General features: G+C 44.0%; 2 protein-coding genes across 4 annotated transcripts; one reads left to right on the forward strand and one right to left on the reverse strand.

The window, feature by feature from the left end:
* Window positions 1–141: 141 nt before the first annotated feature.
* RNF186 (ring finger protein 186) lies at window positions 142–18,542 on the reverse strand. 3 transcript variants are annotated; one of them, XM_053575720.1, is made up of 3 exons: window positions 18,419–18,510; window positions 2,401–4,671; window positions 142–1,809 (listed from the first exon to the last, which is right to left on the reverse strand). In XM_053575720.1, exon 3 carries the CDS (start codon window positions 1,192–1,194, stop codon window positions 517–519), a length of 678 nt encoding a protein of 225 aa, XP_053431695.1. In that variant the 5' UTR covers window positions 1,195–1,809; window positions 2,401–4,671; window positions 18,419–18,510; the 3' UTR covers window positions 142–516. The 3 variants fall into 3 exon arrangements, with proteins under 3 accessions (XP_053431695.1, XP_053431694.1, XP_053431693.1); XM_053575719.1 differs by having other exon boundaries at window positions 142–3,084; window positions 18,419–18,542; XM_053575718.1 differs by having other exon boundaries at window positions 142–4,671.
* LOC128574667 (uncharacterized) lies at window positions 2,043–12,841 on the forward strand. Its single transcript, XM_053575533.1, has 5 exons — window positions 2,043–2,195; window positions 9,393–9,482; window positions 9,701–9,840; window positions 10,372–10,412; window positions 12,351–12,841. Exons 1-5 carry the CDS (start codon window positions 2,043–2,045, stop codon window positions 12,839–12,841), a joined length of 915 nt encoding a protein of 304 aa, XP_053431508.1.
* Window positions 18,543–20,268: the final 1,726 nt, after the last annotated feature.

Genomic DNA, 20,268 nt, shown 5'->3' on the forward strand with positions numbered 1-20,268 from the left:
TGGTGAGGTTGGGGTGGTCACTTCCAGTGGAAGCACCGGAGGACTGCCCTTTGGGCTCCAGCTTCCTAGGAGGGAGCCAGAAATGTGAACAAACGGTCCCAAACACAAGAAACCAAACCAAACCAAAGCAAGAAAATAAAACCAGTTTATATACATTGCAAAACAAACAAAACAAATAAAAATAAAAAGGAGTCTCAGTTCTATTTGTTCAGCACCAGGGTCAATACTGCAAAACTTTCAAGTTATATAAAGAAAAACTGGGAGCATTGGAAGAAGAGGAACAGGAAGTTTGTGCCCCCTTCCCTACCCTGCAGCGGTTTAACCGTGCTATCCCAAGAGCAGCTGCAAGCCTACTGTCCAGGCACAAGTTCTTGACCCAAGATGGCCATCCTGGCTTACAAGTCCAGGTGGCATGTGATTTCCTAAGGGAGCCAGACTCAGTTCACAGCCTTTACTCTATTTGTTGGAGGACAAGAGGGCCCAAGAGGCAAAAAGGGGCCGCCTGGTCAGAGTGACTCAGGCAATGGAAGAGATCTGGCTGGGTTTCTGCTCTCTGCAAAAGAGAGTCCTGGGGGAGGGCCAGCAGCTGCCCTGGCTGGGGTGACAACAGAAGAGGGTGGACATCAGCAGGGCCAGGGCGATGATGAAGGCAAGCACCCACCGGACGACGCCCGGGTAGATGAAGGGCATGATGAGGACAATGATCAAGACCAGCAGGAGCAGGTGTACGGCCAGGCGTCGGGCTGCAGCTCGGTTGGCACTTACTGCATCCTGCCCGTCTTCTCCTGCCGAGCTGGGGTGCCCTGCTGTGGAGGTGGCAGGATCCGCCAGCCCCTGAGGACAGAGCCGCACTTCCAGGCGTGACTGGGCTAGTCGCCCCACCAGTGCCTCCTGGTCTCGCAGGCTGCAGATGAGGCCCCCGGGGACGGCAGTGACCTTGCGGCACAGTGGGCAGGTGATGGACCAGGAGTTGTCCTGCACGCACAGCAGGAGCTTCAAGCAGATGGCACAGAAGGTGTGCTGGCAGGCCAGCAGCTTGGGTGACCGGGTACAATTGTAGGGCTCCCGGCACACCAGGCACTCCAGGTCCCAATCCTTGGAGCCACGGTGACTCGCAGTGGGGCTGGCAGCTGGGGTGGTGGTGGCAGCTGCGGAGATGGGCTGGAGCTGCCTTGGGCTCTCAGGACAGGCCATTCTGGGCACAGGAACCTGTAGGAAGCGGCTGCTCAGTCCCAGAGTTGGTAGAGCTGGAACTTAGTCTGGGACTGACTCTCCTTTTCGCTCTCGCCAGGTACCTGCTGAAAACAGCTCTCTTGCTCTACTCTCTCCCAAGGCTGCCCAGCTTGTTTCTTAGCCTGCAATGTCCCTTCCGTTGTTATTATTTCTTTCCTCGAAACCTAGGGTTAATCAGTAACTCATGGGTCTGGAGACTTTGAATTGCCTGATAGAAGGGCCAAAGGGGGCAGGGCCTGGGGAGTCAGGCCTTTCCTGCTGGGGCTGGGCAACTGACAAGTGCCCGCAGAGCTGCGGCTCACAGGCTCTGAGATGCATCAGGATCCCCCTTGGGTTGGCCCCCTGACCCTTTTAAAAACTCACATTTCCAGACCCAAGCCCAGAGGCTGACTGAGTTAGGATAGGATCAACAAATCCGCACAGTTAGCAAACACTCTCGTGGTTCCAATGGAGGGGATCAGGGGACCCCACTTTGAGAAAAGCTGCAATGGACGGGTCTCAGACAAAACCTTTTGGATGCCAAGATGAGCAGAAGTAAGTTTGTTTATGCTTCGAGAACACTGGCAAGGAGGTGGCCTTATAAAGAAGAGAGAAGTGATGAGAAAAGTATTCTGAGTGGAAGGGACAGAAAGCCCCAGAAAAACAAAACTCCAAATGGCCCACGGGAGTTAGCACCTGCTGCTGCATTCAGTTCCTTACGGTCCCACAGTTGGATTGACAGTCACTGAAGCGTGAGCATCCCTGGCCACTGGTGCCCGGCCGTGCACTGCATGTACCTAGTAACAGGTGTCATTTGTTGTATGCTTGGCATGCCAAGTACCCAACAGCACTCGGAACAGCTGTGGTTTATGCGGGCCTACTCTGAGCCAAGCCCTGAGCCAGGGGTCCTCATCCGCGGTCTCCCGGAGTCCTGGCGCAGCCTCGAACGGAAGGCCTGGAGGCAATGGCAGGGTGTGGTCAGCGTAGGCCTGCTGGCTGCCTGCCAAGGGGCCTTCCACAGGGCAGGACCTTGTGGAATCTATCAGTGTCCAAGGTCGGGTTCTCAGTCTCGTGGAAATCAATCTTGTCATTTGGTGGCGACAAAACTGGCCTCTGGGCAGGTGATTCAAGCTAACAGGATGGGCTGACATAAATAGCATAGCAGTTAAGAAAACGTGACTCCCTTACCTTGTCCTGCATGTCCAGGGTGGGGTGGCACCCTCTCTCTCAAAAGACATCTCATTCGGTCCACTCAGAGTCCAGAAGCACGAGCGAGGGGTCTTTTGCTGTTGTACCAGCTGTCGAGGGGTTCCCCGGGGACCTACTCCTCTGATGCAGCTCTTGCCCCCACCCTAAGGGGCAGCTCGATGATCCTGACTTCTCCCCTGCCCCAGGCCCCGCTGTTTCTGAAATCCAGTCCCTGCACTGTCCCATTCAATTTCTTCTCCTCACCTTTTGGCTTGATATCAGTTTTTTTCTTTGTCACATTTTTCCCTAGAGCAATCTGATGGGGGCCTCAAATCTAGCACTGGGCATTTCTTTCCTTCCCCAAGTCCAATGTCCTTTGGGGGTAACAATGGCCTTTTTTCACTTAGAGCGACCACTGCTCCCCGCCATCATTCTGAGTGGTTCTGGGGAGGGAAGTGGTTCTGAGTGGTTCTCTCTCCAGCTCTGTGGAAGAGAAGCTGATGGGCTTCTGAGCAGAACAATCAGCATACTCCCTCCCACTATCTGCAGTGATCTAAGCCAAGCCACTTGGATTCAGTTCTGGGACTTCTGTCGGAACTCTTGAGGAGAAGTTTCTCTTTCTGCCAGGTTTCCAAGCTAGAGGATGGAACCCTGGGGCTGCTGGGACCACAGGGTGCAGAGAACCTGCCCAAGAGGAGGGTCAGCAGAAAAGATACAATAAGAAAAGAATCAAAGTACTGATGACATTGTTTGAACACCTGGATCCAGCCATGCCTGATGCTAGGATCTAACTTTGGATTTTTCCTACGTTATGTTATGTTATATACTAACCTATAACATCTACCCCACTTTTTATTCTTAAGTCATTTCAAATTAGATTTCTGTCCCTTGCAAGCAAAAGAATTCTGAGTAACACAGCAATGGATGAAGAAAAAAGACTTTACTAGCTCTCTCCGACAAAGGATCGAGCCTTGAGAGACCATGAGAGTGACCTCATGCCTGTGGGTTACTGTGCTAAAAGAGTCTGTGTTTTTTTTCTGCTTTTGCTTGCTCTGTATAATGTTCCTTTCTGTTTGCTAGCTCCTAAGAAGGCTTGGGGATGGGAGGAGAAGAAAAAATTAGTTGAACCACATTCTTTTATAAGGAGAAATAGAAAATCAGGTGGTTCGCATGGGTGACGTTGGCTTGGCCAGTGCCCGCCTCTCTGCTCTCCAGCTCAGTAGGAAGCCAAATTGTCAGAAGGCAGGGTTGAAATCAGACCAAGGGGAATTCCTTGGGGTTAGGGCAAAAAATTAATCTTTTGACATTGGTGGAAAGCCACTGTGGAAAAAAAAAAAAACATACTGGTTGTAACAACACATATATTACAGAAAAAAAGTAGAACGTGCAAGTTCTGTTTACTACCGCTCCTGAGAAATGGTCTCTTCTCAGAGTGTGTTCCTTCCTATTGTCCCCATCCTGACAGCCTGGCTCGGGAACAACTTTTCTTCCTAAAGGTGCCTTGCTTTACCTATCATCCGTACTGACTTTATAGTTGGAAATCCATTTCCTGTCACTTTACTAGTGATGTGACCTTGGGCAAGAATTTCAACTCCGTGGAAGCTCAGTCTTAAAAATCACACCCAATGGGCATAATGCACATACTTACAACATCAACTTAAAATGCACAAATGTGAATTCTGTAATCAAAAATGTGCACACCCCTGTAATACTTTGCAATAAAAATTTTAAAAATGGAGACAATAACATTTTGTTTAAGATTACTTAAACCTCCTGCACCCGCTAAAACCTGCTCAGAGGAGCCTCAGTAATTTATGCATCTTAGGTTGTAACTGACCTGTGTGTAATGGATCTCTCCCTCCCTCCCGTACAGTTAAGGTGGTGATCTGTTTGGTGATCTGCTCAGGCTTCCTGACGAGTGAATGGGGACAGCGGCGGGGTGTATCCCGAAGCAGATCTGTCCCGGGGGAAGCACCCAGGGTCTCTGGAGACTTAAAATGTTCAATTCATGTAGATTTCATATTCTTCTCATACTGTATTTGTGCATGCTGTAATGTTAGAATCCCAAAACATAAATAAATCCTTCCAAGTCTCCAAATAAAACATATTGATTTGTTTTAATTGCTGTACAAAGAGCAACTCATTAATTTTCAGTAAAATTATGTTTTCTTCCATTTGAAATGCAGGTTTTTTCCATCTTGTGACTTCTCACAGCCTCCAGTGGGGGTAGAATTTCACACCCAGTTGCAAGTGGGGAAGCCAGAGTCAGTTCTGTTGAGAGGGATCACCTCAGAAATCATACCATACTGGTCACCCCAGACCCATGTCCTTACAAAGTCATTTCTGATCTGCACTTTAGGCTACACATCAAGTTCACTGAGAAAGGAGTCAGGGGCCATAATGTCATGAGGTCAAACTTTCCAGCCCTTCCCTGACCTCAGTCCTTAGTCGGCTCATGCTGACCCCACACTCCAGTGGACATGGTGAGCCAGGTTCCAGCAAAATTCCTATTGCTCCCCACTCTTCTCTTTGCCCTGGGCTGGCTGGCAAGGATCTTAGCTCTCACTCTTGTCCCAGAATTTGTGCCTCTGTGCTTCTCAGAACCCAGCAGCCTACGCCCCCGTTGCCCTCAAAGAATGCCTGCCTCTGAGGATGGATTTAGGGGGAAACAGAGAAGTAGGATCTGGAGCTGAAATGGCAAGTGAGAAAATAAGGAACACACAGAGAGAAAGACAATGTGGAAGAGATAGTGAATGCCTCAGGCACAAACTGCAGGAAGTTGGGAAATTGCATTTCATTTTCATTTTTTTTTTCCTGGCTGTTTAAAAATAACTATGTGAAAAATAAATCCATACTGATCGTGAAAAAAGAATAGAAGTACCGATGAACAAGAAGACAGCAGTAATCTTGTAGCTCACAGAGAACGAGTTTTAATTTTGCCTATTTCCTTGTAGATTTCTCTCTGTGCAGACTTCCACGGATATGCTTTTTCCTTCCACTAAAACGAGAACCTACTATTTGCATTTTGGTAATCTGTATTTTTACTTAATAGCTCATCAGTGTATCTCTTCCCATATTAATACATGTATTTGAAATCATTCCTGAAAGTTGTACAAGTATTCTTTCAAATGAATGTACCCTATTTTAATTAATGAGTTCTCCGGGGTCGTTTCCATTTTTCACTGTTGTCAGTAGCCCAGTGGCAAGCACCCTTGGCTGAACATGTACTTTTCACTTTGGACCCCTTCAGAGCTGCTAAATGTACGCTGTTTTCTCTATCTGCCTTTTTGGCAGTGGTTCAGATCCCAAACTCAGATCTATGCTCAGCTGTTTGTGAATCTGATTTAAGCCACAAAGGCTGGAACTATAAACTAAGTGGCCATAGAAGAAACCCTTTGTCTGACTCAGAACTACCAGAGTGCAACTACACCTAAGGTTACAGCAATCAGAGAATGCAGCATTCCATTATCGGATTTGTTCTGCAAAATTTGTGTTCCATCAAAAGGCCACATTCAAGGACCCAGAAGGCCTCAGGTGGCCCCGCGCCTCAGGTTCCCCCCCCTTCTCTATTCCCCATTTCCCACTGCCATCTCTAGACTTGCCTGTCTTTCTTTCTGGCCAAGCTCTGGTTCAGGCTTTAGCTTGGACTTCTTTAACCTCCTTCTGCTTGGTCTCTTGGTTTCTGACCATTTCCTGGGACTTATCTTGCATGTTTTGACAATCCCATGCTTAACTGTTCCCTCAACTCTATGAAGCTAAGCCAGTGAGCAAAAGAAATCCTACCTTTGCACCTGACCCAGACCCCTAGTTGGGCACACCTCCCCTCCCCCACCATCAGAGACAGATTCTCATAAGTTGTGAGATATTCTTGAATGTATTCTCTGTGACCAATTTCTTCCATCCTCCAATTGTTTGGACTAAGAATGTTAATGCTGGAAAAAAGAAATTTAGGGAGAGTTGTTCTTATTTATTCAAGAGCATAGATGGGTCCACCCTCCACCCACATAGCAAAACACCTGAAGTCTGGGCTCCATCAGACATTATTGCCTTAATCATCAGATGGTCAACCCTTAGCAAACACCTGGCTGAAAGAAATTTTATTGGGCAGCATTTAGCTCATCCATTCCTCCTGATCAGTATTTCTCAAACTGTGGATCAGGCATTTCTCATTTTCTGTGATTTCTAAAAGATACTTCTATAAAAACTGGGGTAGTTGCAGAGGAGGGTTCCATAGACAAATAAGTCTGGGAAATAATCCATCTTTCACCTGACCTTGGAGATTCACAATGGACATTAGAGTGTTAAAAGCTTTTAGAAATCCTGCAGTTAAAAAACCTCTTTGATTTTGTTTAATCCTTACTTTATCTCTAATTTATTTGCTTAACCCTTATAAAACATTTATTAATGCATTATACTACTCTAGGGTTCTGAGAGACACAGTTTAGAAAATGCTATTGGATCAAGCCAAACTATTGGGAAATTGCATTTTGCTCTGTGCGTTTTGCTCTCAGTAGGCTGGGCGTGGTGGCTCGGGCCTGTGATCCTCACACCCTGGGAGGCCACCGCAGGTGAATTGCTTGAGCTTACAAGTTCAAGACTAGCCTAAGCAAGAGCAAGACCCTGTCTCTAAAAATAGGCAGGTGTTGTGGCAGGCGCCTGTAGTCTTAGCTACTGGGGAGGCTGAGGTTAGAGGATCCTTTGGGCCCAAGAGTTTGAGGTTGCTGTGAGCTATGATGCCACAGGCACTCTACTGAGGGCAACAAAATAAGACTCTCTCAAAAATAAAATAAAGGCTCTTACTGAGTTGTATTTCGGGACTATTCTGTTGGTTTCCTTCAAAGGATGCTCCAGGAAATAGAGTCATGAAACCTGTTACTCTATTTATATTCAAGATGTGGCAGGGACACTGTACATGACAGTACTTAGTGTCACCTAAATACAGCATGTAAAAAATTTTCTTCAGGGGTTAAGTGCTGGAAGAAGCTTTTTGCTTCCTCTGATGACAGATTATGTCTGCCCATACTACTCAGATATTCTGAACCATATAATTGACTCCGTTACCTATTTTTGCACTGACCACCAGGAAGCTCAACCATGGCAACTGTGAAATATCACATTTGGTATGTGGTGCTGTGTTCCACCTCCATCTCTTTATACTTCCTATTCTAGTTTATGGCTTATTTGCTCCTGATGCCTGATGTTTGATTTTTGTATTTATATATCACTTACACATATTTCTTGTAAATAATTCTAATTGTGGATAGAGGAGAGGTAGAAAAGAGAAGAAAAGAAGTGAGAAAGAAAGAGAAATAAGTGGCAAATATAGGACAGAAGGCAGCGGTGGGGGGAGAGTGTGGGTGTGTGATTTGTCCTAGCCTCTGGCTTTCTTGGGCATCCGCCTCCTTGGACTCATGCTGTCCTGGAGAGCAAAGGCTTGGAGACGACATGAGCCTGTCTGAGAACGCCTCTGCACCTGCTCTCGGCTCGCCACATTCCAGGGAGCACAGACCTGAGATCTGGACCACTGGACCATGTGAAAATTAATCCTCCCAAGCATGGTCTGTGATCCATTAAACTACTCTCTGGGGTGATCAGCCCAAGGGCAGAAGGCTGCCAAACTGGCCTCTCTGTTTCTTCCAAAATGTCCAGTTGTGGTCTCTGCATAGTCCCCCTGTGAAGAAGATGCTCATCTGGAAGCAAAGGAGGGTCCTGAGTGCATGGACTTTGAGTGGAGGGTGGGATGGCTATTTCTGAGTAGACTGGCAGGTCAGACCGACCTGTGTTCAAATCTTAACTGTGTGTCTTTGAGCAATCCCTCTGATTTTGTTTCCTTATCTGCCTAGTGGAAATCAAAACAGTGTTTGCATCAGGAATCTTTTGGTCAGAAGAGTTGGAAAATTCAACTAAAGCTGGAATGACCCACAAAGAAAGGGCATTTCTTGGCTTATGTGGCTGATTTTGACCATAAGGCTCTGGTAAGAGCTATCTACTGTTTGTTGAATGCTTTCACGGATTGGCCATTTACTCCTCACAACACACCTAGAAGAAAACTGGTTACAGAGAGGTTAAGTTGAGCTAGCACTTGGGAGCCAGGACACAGTCTGGGGGGTCTGGCTCCTGAGTTAGTGCTCTAACCATTATGCGATACTGCCTTCATCATGAGACAGCTCCCCAGGGCTGTTCTGCCATTTTCCTTCCCTCCTAAGTTTCTTCATCTGTAAGAAGGGTACAATATTGTCTACTTTAAAAAATTGCACAAGGCCTGGAGATGATGTGCGTACATTACCTTGCATTGCTTGGGACATAAGAGTTTCTCGGTCATGGCAGATTTTCTGTGCTATCCAGTGTCAAGAGGAGCCCTTGAATAAGACCTAAGACCTCCCTGACATAGGCCTCTATCCCTAGCATCTGGGGTGCAGAGGGGACCCTGCTTGCTCTAACCCAGCCCCCTGGAAGCCGTGTTCTTGATGCGGGGGTGGGGGGTGGAGTCTGTATGGAGCAATGCATTCTGAGTTAAATCCACCTTTGGCCACCAGGCCTGAGTGACTGCGTCCCCTCAGTGACAAAAAGGGAGCCCTAAACACCCGACACTTGGCTTTGCCTCCACAGTCTGCCATTAGGTCCTTTAACCTTGGGTTTGGCAATAACCTCTAGGACTCCAGGCTTCTAAGCCATCCCTTGTAGTGGGCTGTGAATCTCCAAGAGGCTCTGTCATGTTCTGTCCTCTGCCCCCCACTCCACTCCCCTAGTGGGCTGTGAATCTCCAAGAAGCTCTGTCATGTTCTGTCCTCTGCCCCCCCCCCCCACTCCCCTAGTGGGCTGTGGATCTCCAAGAGGCTTTGTCATGTTCTGTTCTGTCCTCTGCCCACCCCCCCCAACTCCCCACCACCTGATAGCCCTCTGCTGTGCCATCTGGAGTTCATGTTGATTATCAGCAAATATCCTTGCACTTGACCTCTTCCCTGGAGGTCTTTTGTGCTCTGGTATCGCAGAAACCTGGCTCCGTGGGCCTCTGCTTGGCCCCTGCCTTCTCCAGCTGTGGCTGTTTCTCCTCCCACAGCCCTTGTGCTCTGGGCCTGCAGGTGGGCAGGTGTCCTCCTTGCTCCTTCATGCTATCCGCAGAACTTTCTCCCTCCCCTCACCCTGAAACCACTCAGCTTTGACTTTCCACCTTCATCGTCAGATCACACATTCCTCCACCCCTTATGGTCATCATCGTCCGCTGGCTTCTGGCTCATTCCCCCTCATTTCTCAGCAGTCTGGGTTCCTGGCTCTCTGTTGCTGTCTCTCCTGACTCCAGCCTGGATTTGTGATCTTTGCTCATGTGGAGGATCCTTCTAAGTCTCAGGTCCCTCGGCTCCTCTACCACTTCCCCTCCAACGATCTTGACCTCATCTCAACCTCAGCCCTTGCTCCCATAAGCATACTGCATTTTTACCAGTAAGCCACTACATCAACTTCACGCATCCAGCTCTTCACCAACCACTTCTTGTCTTTCAACCTCATTCTCTTTTGTCCTCAAACTCGGGCAGTCCTTGATCACTGTGTGTTTCATGACCTCCTCGTCCCTTAACATCCTCCTCTCCCTCCTTCACCAGCTGCAGTCCTATGGCCAGTTATGACAATCACTAACTCTTTGACACACTCTGCTTCTGCACTTGTCCTGTGCCTGCACTGCTGAAGCTAAACAAGGATGGAGAAAAATACACAGCCACACTGGCTGGCCTCACTTTGAAATTCCCACTATGATCTTCCAGGGTGAATTCAGGGCTGTCAGGCAAGCACTGGCCATGTCTCTGGTCCGCTCACTCTCCCCTCTGCAGTCTGGCTATTTCACTCCTTGTTCTTTCTTCAGATCCCTCCCCATCCTTACTTTCTACTGTTCATCTTGCTGCCCGTTTTGTTGAGATACTGATATAATCAGAAGAGAACTTTCTGACTTGCCTCCCTTCCTTTTTGCCCTCCCACCAGCACCTGCCCCCACGTTGCCACCATCGCTCCTATTCTCATAGGTGAGCTCCTGGCTTCCACCTAAAGCTGGAACCCTTGGGAACCAGATCCCATCCCTTGGGTCTGGTCAAGGCTGTTGTGCAAGTGATTGATAAGCGTTTTTAGTCTCACTTCACAGGAGAAGAAACTGAGATTCAGAGGGGCTAAGTTTATGAATAAGATACCTTAGTATAGGCTTGGTGCCCATAGCACAGTGGTTACAGCGCCTGCCACATACACCAAGGGTGGCAGGTTCAAACCCAGCCCAAAGCTGCTAAACAACAATGACAACTGCAACATAAAATAGCCGGGCATTGTGGTGGGCACCTGTAGTCCCAGCTACTTGGGAGGCTGAGGCAAGAGAATCACTTGAGCCCAAGAGTTTGAGGTTGCTCTGAGCTGTGGCACCACAGCACTCTACCAAGGGCGTCATAGTGAGACTGTTTCAAAAAAATCAAAATAAATAAGAATAATAGTAATTACAAATGTGTTGATGGGCACAAAATGTATGCAGATATAATTTGCATGTTAATAACAGCAGAAAGGGGGCAGCGCCTGTGGCTCAGTGGCCTGTGGCGCCAGCCCCATATACCGAGAGTAGCGGGTTCAAACCCAGCCCAGGCCAAACTGCAACAAAAAAATAGCTGAGCCTTGTGGCGGGTGCCTATAGTCCCAGCTACTCAGGAGGCTGAGGCAAGAGAATCGCCTAAGCCCAGGAGTTGGAGGTTGCTGTGAGCTGTGTAACACCCCGGCACTCTACCAGAGCGATAAAGTGAGACTGTCTCTACAAAAATAAATAAATAAATAAATAAAAATAACAGCATAAAGGGGAGGGAAGAAAATGGAGGTATTAAGGAGAAAAGTTTTTGTATATTATTGAAGTTAATATTAATCTGAACTAGATGGTGACAAATTGAGATGTTAATTGTAATCCCAGACTGGATGCAGTGGCTAATACCTGCAATCCCAGTACTTTGGGAGGCCAAGGTGTGAGGATTCTTTTGAGGCCACAAGTTCAAGACCAACCTGGGCAACATAGCAAGACCCCATCTCTACAAAAAATTAAAAAAAAATTAGTAATTCCTACAGCAACCACTAAGAAAATAACTGAAAATATATGTACTGAAAGAAATGACAAGGAATTTCAGTAACACACTAGAAAACATTGTTTAACCCACAAGAAGCAGTAGCAGAGGAGTAGAAGAACAAAAAACGACATATAGAAAATAAATAGCAAAATGGCAGTCATAAATCCTATGTCACTGGCAACTGCAATAAATATAAATTGATTAAATACTCTTGTTAAAAATAGACTGGATAACAAGATAAAAATTATGATGTAGCTATATAATATCTATAAGAAAAACAATTCAAACTCAAGGGCATAAATTGGTTAAAAGATATACCATTAATTAGTAAATAAAAGAGAGCTGGACTGGCTATGCTAATATCTGACCAAACAGACTTAAAGACAACTATTGTTAGTGGAGACAAAGGACGTTTTATAAAAGATATGATAAAAGTGTTAATTCATAAAGAAAATATATCATTTTCATTCACAGTATATAACCAGAAAAAGAAAAGTTATCAACTATTAACATAAACGCATTAACAACATAGCCCCCAGATATAAGAAGCAACAGCTATCAGAATTGAAGGGAGAAACAGAAAATTCAAAAATAATGGTTGAAGACTTGAAAACATTCAACAATGAATAGAATAATCAGATCAACAAGGAAATAGAAGACTTGAATAACACCAAACAGCAATTAGACCAGACATCTGTAGAAGCCTCCACCCAACAACAGCAGAATATATAATAAATTCTTCTCGAGGGCACATAGAACGTTTTCCAGAACAGATCATATGTTAGGCCATAAAACAAGTCACAATATATTTAAAAGGACTGAAATCATATACGTTATGTTCTCCAACCACAAGAGAATAAAATTAAAAATCAGTAATAGGGGTGGCCATCGCCGGAGAGGCAGCGGGTGAGGATTGCCTAGCCAAAGTGAAGTTCAATCCCTTTGTGACTTCGGACCGAAGCAAGAACTGCAAAAGGCATTTCAATGCACCTTCCCACATTCGCAGGAAGATTATGTCTTCCCCTCTTTCCAAAGAGCTGAGACAGAAGTACAATGTTCAACCCATGCCCATCCGAAAGGATGATGAAGTTCAGGTTGTCCGGGGGCATTATAAAGGTCAGCAGAGTGGCAAAGCAGTCCAGGTTTACAGGAAGAAATACGTCATCTACATTGAGCGGGTGCAGCGGGAAAAGGCTAATGGCACAACTGTCCATGTGGGCATTCACCCCAGCAAGGTGGTCATTACTAGGCTTAAACTGGACAAAGACCGCAAAAAGATCCTTGAACGAAAAGCCAAATCCCACCAAGTAGGAAAGGAAAAGGGCAAGTATAAGGAAGAAACAATTGAGAAGATGCGGGAATAAAATAATCTTATATGCAACTTTCATGAAACACTGCTAAAATGAAAAAAAATCAATAATAGGAAGAAATTGGGAAAATTCACAAATGCGTGGTGATTATGAGCGCATTCCTCAATAACCAAGGGTTTGAAATTAATCACAGAAGAAATGAAAAAATACCTTAATACAAACGAAGACAGAAACACATGGTAAAAGTATGGTATGCAGTTAAAGCAAAAATCAGAGGGAAATTTATAGGGGTAAATGTCTATTTTAAAGGATAAGAAAAATCTCAAAACAATAACCTAAACGTCCACTTCAAGAAACAAAAGAAGAGGAAAGAGGATGAGGGAGAAGAGGAGGAAGAGGAGAGAAACTAAATCCAAAGAAAGCAGAAGGAAGGAAATAATAAAGATTAGAGGGGAAATAAATGAAATAGAGAAAAAGGATAGATTAAAATCAATGAAACCAAAAAATGCTTCTTTGAAAGGAACAATGAAAAGGACAAACCTGTAGCTACACTGACCAAAGAAAGGAGAGAAGACCTAAATTGCTAAAATAATGAATGAAAAAGGGGAAATTAATATTGGCCTTATAGAAATAAAAGTAATTGTGAGATGAGTGAGCGCTATGAACAATTGTAGACCAACAAATCGGATAACCAGGATGAAATGCACAAAGTCCTAGAAAGACACATATTACCAAACTGATTGAAGAAGAAATAAAAAATCTGACTAGACCTATAACAAAGAAGGAGATTGAATTAGCAATAAAGAACTTCTCACAAAGAAAGAGGAAAGCCCAGGACCAGAGAGCTCCAGAATTCTATCAAATGCTTAAAGGATTAACATCCGTTCTTCACAAACTTTTCCCAAAAATAGAAAGGGAGGGGATACTTCCCCATTCACAGTATGAGGCCAGTATGACCTTAGTAACAAAACCAAAGACATCTCAAGAAAAACAAAGCGAAACATAACAAAACAAAACTATAAACCAATATTCCTTGTGAATGTAGATGCAAAATCTTCAACACAAAACTAGCAAGACAAATCCAGCAGTGAATAAAAAGGATTATACACTGCAACCAGGTGGGAGTAATGTCAGGAATGCAAGCTTGGTTGGATATACAAAAATCAACTAATGTGATACACTATTTAAATAGAAAAGTACAAAAACTATATGGTCATCTCAACAGTTGCAAAAAAAGCCTTCGGCAAAATCTAACACACTTCCAAGATAAAAATACTCAAGAAACTAGGAATAGACGGGAACTTTCTAACTTTGATAAAGGGCATCTATAAGAAATCCAGAGCTAAGATCATACTTGATAGGGAAAGATCGAAAGATTTCCTCCTGAGAGGAGTAAGCACAAGGATGTCCATTATTGCCATTTCTATTCAACGTTATTCTGGAAGTTCTAGACAGGGTAATGAAGGGGAAAAAAGAAAAAGAAAAGGAAAGAAAGGAAGATGTAAAACAGATGACAAAATACCCCAAGAAATACATCCCCAGACAGTCCTATATATGGACAATCAGGGCTAATAAATGAATTCAGTAAGACTCACATACAAGATCAATCTAAAAAAAAAACTGCTTTATTTTTATACACTGGAAATTAACAACTCCACAAGGAAATGTAAAAACAATTGGATTTGTAGTAGCCACAAGAATGAAATACAGGTACTTAGGAATACATTTAACCCAAGTGCAAAATGTATACTCTAAAAACTACAAAACATTGTTGCAGGAAAATCGAAGAAAACCTAAATAAATAGAAATAAATTCTGTATTTATGGGTTAAAAGACTTAATGTTGTTAAAATGATTAATCTACCAATTCAATGCAATACCTGTAAGAAACCTAGCTGGATTTTTTTTTTTTTTTTTGCAAAAACCGACAAGCTGATCTTTATTTATTTATTTATTTATTTTTGAGACAGAGTCTCACGGTGTGGCCATGGGTAGAATGCCATGGCATCATTGCTCAAAGCAACCTCAAACTCTTAAGCTCAAGTGATCTTGGGCTCTTGCCTCAGTTTCCTCAGTAGCTGGGAATACAGGTACTTGTCACAATGCCCCGGGCTAGTTTTTCTAATTATAGTAGAGACCAGGTGTCACTCTTGCTCAGGCTGGTCTCAAACTCCTGAGCTCAGGCAATCCACCCACCTTAGCCTCCCAGAGTGCTAGGATGACAGGCATAAGCCACAGCTCCCAACTGACAAGCTGGTCTTTAAATTCATATAGAAAATTTAAAGGACTAGAATTGCCAAAACAGTTTTGAAAAAGAAGAATGAAGTAGGAGGGTTCAGGCTTCCCACTTTCAAAACCATACGACAAAGCCACGATAACCAAGAGTATGTGGCACTAGTATAAGAATAGAAATAGAGATCAATTGAATAGAGCTGTAAGTCCAGAAATAATCTCATATGTTTATGGTCAATTGATTTTTAACAACGATGCTAAAACAATCAATAGAGAAAGAATAGTCTTTCCAACAAATAATGCTAGCATAACTGGATATCCACATTCAAAAGAAGGAAGTTAGTTGGACATCCTTTACCAGACTTAATTCAAAATGAATCAAAGTCCTAAATGTAAGAGCTAACACTATAACTTTCTTAGAAGAAAACATAGGTATAAATTTTTATGACCTTGAGTTGGCAATGGTTTCCTAGATGTGACGCACAAAGCAGAAACAACTGAAGAACAAATAGTATAATGACTTCATCAAAATGAAAAACTTTCATACTTCAAAGACAGTGTGGCAAAAGTGAAAACACGACTCACGCCGTGGAAGGAAATATTTGCAAATTCTGTATTTGATAAGAGTCTAGTTTCAAAATGCCTAATATGCTCTAATAATTTAATAGGAAAAGACAAATAATCCAATCTAAAAATGGGCAAAGAATTTCAACAGACATTTCCCCAAAGATGCTCAATATGCTTAGTCATTAGGGAAACGCAAACCCAAGCCACTGTGAAATTGTATTATCACTTCACCCACTAAGTAACTATGATTAAAATGGCAGACAATAGCAGGTGTTGGGGAAAATGTGGAGAAATTGGAGACCTTATGTCACGGCAGTGGGAAAGAAAAATCATGCAACCAGTTTGGAAGACATTTTGGCAGTTCCTCAAAAAGTTAAACATAGAATTGCCATATGGCTCAGCAATTCCATTTCTAGGTATATATTTAAGAAAATTGAAATTTTATGTCTATCTAAAAACTCGGGATACTCATAGCAGCCTTAGTTGTAGTAGTCCACATGTATGTCAACTGATGAATGGATAAGCCAAATGTCATCTATCCAGACAATGGCGTAGTATTCCGCTATCAAAATGAATGAACTACTGACACGTGTTATAACATAGATGAACCTTGAAAACATTATGCCAAATAAAGGAAGGCAGACACAAAAGGCCACGCGTTGTATGATCCCATTTATAATGTCCAGAATCGGCAAATATGTAGAATCAGGGAGTAGGTTAGTAGTCGCTGGTTAGTGAATTAGGGAGGAAAGATTTGGGGAGTTATTGCTAACAGGCCTCGGGTTTAATTATGGGGTGATGGAAATGTTCTGGAATTAGATAATGATGATAGTTATACAACTGTGAAAATACACTAAAAAAAACTGCACTGTACACTTTAAACAAGTGAATTTTAAGGTATGTGAATTATGTTTCAAGAAGAAAATGGTCCTAATGTTTCACTATTGGAGAAGGGTAAGGAAAGGGAGATACGTTAAAGAAACTGATTCTGAGTTAGTTCTATGAATTAGAACTTGGGGCTTTCAATATGTGTAGATGAATAGAAGTAGAAAGAAATACAGGTTGAAATGTGACGTTCACGTGTGAGCGCATATAGGCGTGTACATTCTTCATCTCTGCCCACTGGGACCTTGGAGCAGTGGTATCCTCACAGCAGTGAGCACAGATCTTGGTTTCTAAATGCCATTCTGCACGTGGGTATTAGGAAGCCCAAGGAACCAGGACATCTAGGAAAAATGGCAGATTCCAAGGCTAGTGTGGAGACAATTCATGATGAATCTTACAGCTTCCCAACTCTGCATGAAGTGACATCATGTTGGCAGCTTGAAACTGCCTACGGTGGGAGTATTTACAGCATGAAAATTGGCAAATGTTACAACTCGGGCCTTTTTTACTCTGCATGGCCCATTGTTAAACACTTACCAGCACACTGTCTTTCCAACTTTTTGTAAATTTGTGATTGATTAAAAAAATTATTAAATTTTAAAAGAGAGAGCAGTTAATAAGTTACTGCTTTAAGCCTTCTTTTGAATAAGGCTTGCAATAAAAATGTAATAGGCATTCATGCAGTGTTTTATAGTGAACAGAACCATGTCTCTATACTTTCATTTAGTGCGCTTGAAAGTGAGGTAGAAATGATCATATCTATTGTAGAGACAAATAAATTGAGACTTCGATAAGTTAAGATCTTAAATCTTAAAAGACAGTGGCTCTTTTTTTTTTTTGAGACACAATTACCCAGGCTAGCGTGCCATGGTGTCAGCCCAGCTCATGGAAACTTCAGACTCCTGGGTTCCAGTGATACTCTGGACGCAGTCTCCCAAATAGCTGGTGCTGCAGGTGCCCGCCACAATGCCCAACTAGTTTTCCTGTTTTAATTTTAATTTTTTTTTTTTTTTTAGTTTTCCTATTTTTAGTGGAGATGGGATCTCGGGATCTTGTTCTTGCTTAGGCTGGTCTCGAATTCTTGAGCTCAAGGGATTCACCTGCCTCAGCCTCCCAGAGTGCCAGGATTACACTGTGCCCAGCTGACCGTGGTTCCATTTATTCGTCTTTGTACACTTGGTGCCTGACATATTCCTTGGCATAAATAGTTGTTCAATAAATGACAGCTGAATGTTTCCAAGTGAGAAAGACTCATTTCTCATACCCAGAAATTAAGACTCTAAATCGGGTATGTTTGCTTTTCTAGATAACTTTATCTTGAGAGTTTTGCTCTGTTGCTGGGGCTAGAGTGCAGTGACATCACAGCCCGCTGCAACCTTGAACACATGGGCTCAAGCTTCCCCAGTAGCTGGGACTACAGGCATATGCCATCACACCTGGCTAAGTTTTGAAAATTTTTTATAGAGACGGGGATCTTGCTCTTACCCCGATTGGTCTCCAATTCCTGGCCTCAAGCAATTCTCTAGCTTCTGCTTCCCAAAGTGCTAGGATTAGAGGCAAAAGCCACCATGCCTGGCCTAGATAAACTTTTAAATGTTAATTTCAATTGCACAAGTACTGCATGAATATAAATTCGTCACAAAATTTAATATGCTGCAGGTGAGCCGAACTTCTCCCTGACCCCATTTACCAATGTCTCCAAAGCCCTAGCCCTAGTCCCCCCCTGCAGAAGTCGCCTTCCTCACCAGCTGGTGTCCCCTACAGATCTTCATGCTTTTGCGTTTTCCTCTAAAGCACACTCCGTCAGTTTATGGCCCACTTCGAGAATCAGGAGTATTTTAGTGTTTTTCCTGGGAATGAGCTCCACCTACCCTTTCTCTTCTCTCCTCAGATTATCAACCTTGTTTTCCTTCTCTCTTTCATAAAAAAAAGCATAAAGTTATCTTACCAGCAATCAAGCCACCCTCTTCTGCATAGAGGCCTCAAGATTTATTTCTGTCTCAGAGTAAAGTCCTAGTTTGTAGCACTGGTCCTGCGTCACAGAAAAAGCACCACGGTAGTTGGGTTTTTCCTTGACAGTGACCTCCAGCTCTAAAGTAAACAGCCCTATCTGAAAAGAGGAGGAAGGAGAGACAAAATATTTTCCAAATGCGAGAAAGAATGCAGGGGTGATGGGGGGAGGAAGACAAGGGTGGGGCTTGGAATATTTTCCTTTCCTTAGTAACCTTCTGTGGAGACTGTCTTTCCCCTGCACAGTCAGCAGGACCCATTCATCTTAGGGAAATGTGTTTGCTTCTAAAACAACTGAACCAGCAATCGGGCAGACCTCTGTCCAGTTGGTGTTGGAACCTTGGTCAGAGCACATGGTTGGCATGTAAGTTTTCTTCCAGAGTTACGGGTTTGCCTGAAAAACAAATAGATCTCTTTTTTTAAAATGAGAACGTAGAACTAAAATAAAACAGAACTCTATTTTAAAAAATAGAATAGAACACAATCCAAGCTAACCTCAAATCATACTTTGCTTAAGGAGTGTGAAGAACATACTACTATGTGTATGTGGTAATCTGCTGAGACACTGATTGCTGTTTTTACTTTTGTAATGGTGGTCTCCCCTCCCTCACCCAAGAAGGCGGCCAGAACAGGAGGTTCAAGGGCTCCTTAAATCTGGGCCCTTCACTACCCGTGCCTAAGACTGGGGTTCCCCGGAACTGTCTGTGAGGTGATGAAGCTCCAAATGTTGGGAGAGATGGAGTGAGCCAAAGGCAGCCCTTAGAAGGGAGAAGAAAGAGGAGAAATTTGGGACAGTTCTCCAGGGAACAGGAAGGGAAGAACAGAGAGGTTTTATGGGTTCCAGAAAAGCAAAGCTGGCAGGACCTCTGATGGCAATGATTGTGGGCTGAGCCGAGGGAGTTCTGATGCACAGAGATCCCTGGACTGGACAAAGACCTCTGTGCTCAAGCTTGACTGCAAGGCAGCAGAAATGCCACATTCAAGGGACAACAGACCTAGCAGAGTGCCATGTAGGCTGATGATCAGAAAATCCTTGAATCAGCCGGGCGTTGTGGCGGGCGCCTGTAGTCCCAGCTACTCGGGAGGCTGAGGCAAGAGAATTGCCTAAGCCCAAGGATTTGGAGGTTGCTGTGAGCTGTGTGAGGCCACGGCACTCTACTGAGGGCGATAAGGTGAGACTCTGTCTCTACAAAAAAAAAAAAAAAAAAAAAAAAGAAAATCCTTGAATCTTCTACCAGGGGTGTCCAACCTTTTTACTTTTCCACTGCACAGTGGAAGAAGATGACTTGTTTTGGGCCACATACTAAATACAAGAACACTAATGACAGCTGATGAGTGGAAAAAAATCCTGTGCATGCTTTTAATGATCTCCAACACCACAGATAAGCACAACAGTCCTCAAATAATCTGCATGTTGGGCCACAGGTTGAAGCTTGCATCCAACCTGCGGGCCACAAGTTGGGCGCAAGCTTCTGAGAACTTTCACACAACCCTGCAGACAGGAGGGCCTCCTAAAACGTGACTTAGATAGAATTTTCCAACAGCTAGGAAGATGGGGCCCATTAGCTGATTTAGAGAGTGAGGGTTTTTGTTTTTGTCTTTGTTTTCTTTTCTTTTGAGATAGAGTCTCATTCTGTTGCTCCTAGAGTGTTGTGGTGTGATAGCTCACAGCAACCTCGAACTCTTGGGCTCAAGCGATCCTCTTGCCTCAGCCTCACGAGTAGCCGGGACTACAGACATCGCCGTGATGCCCAGCTAGTTTTTCTATTTTTAGTAGAGATAGGGTCT

The sequence above is a fragment of the Nycticebus coucang genome, chromosome 22 (genome assembly GCF_027406575.1).
Source record: "Nycticebus coucang isolate mNycCou1 chromosome 22, mNycCou1.pri, whole genome shotgun sequence".
Taxonomy (NCBI): domain Eukaryota; kingdom Metazoa; phylum Chordata; class Mammalia; order Primates; family Lorisidae; genus Nycticebus; species Nycticebus coucang.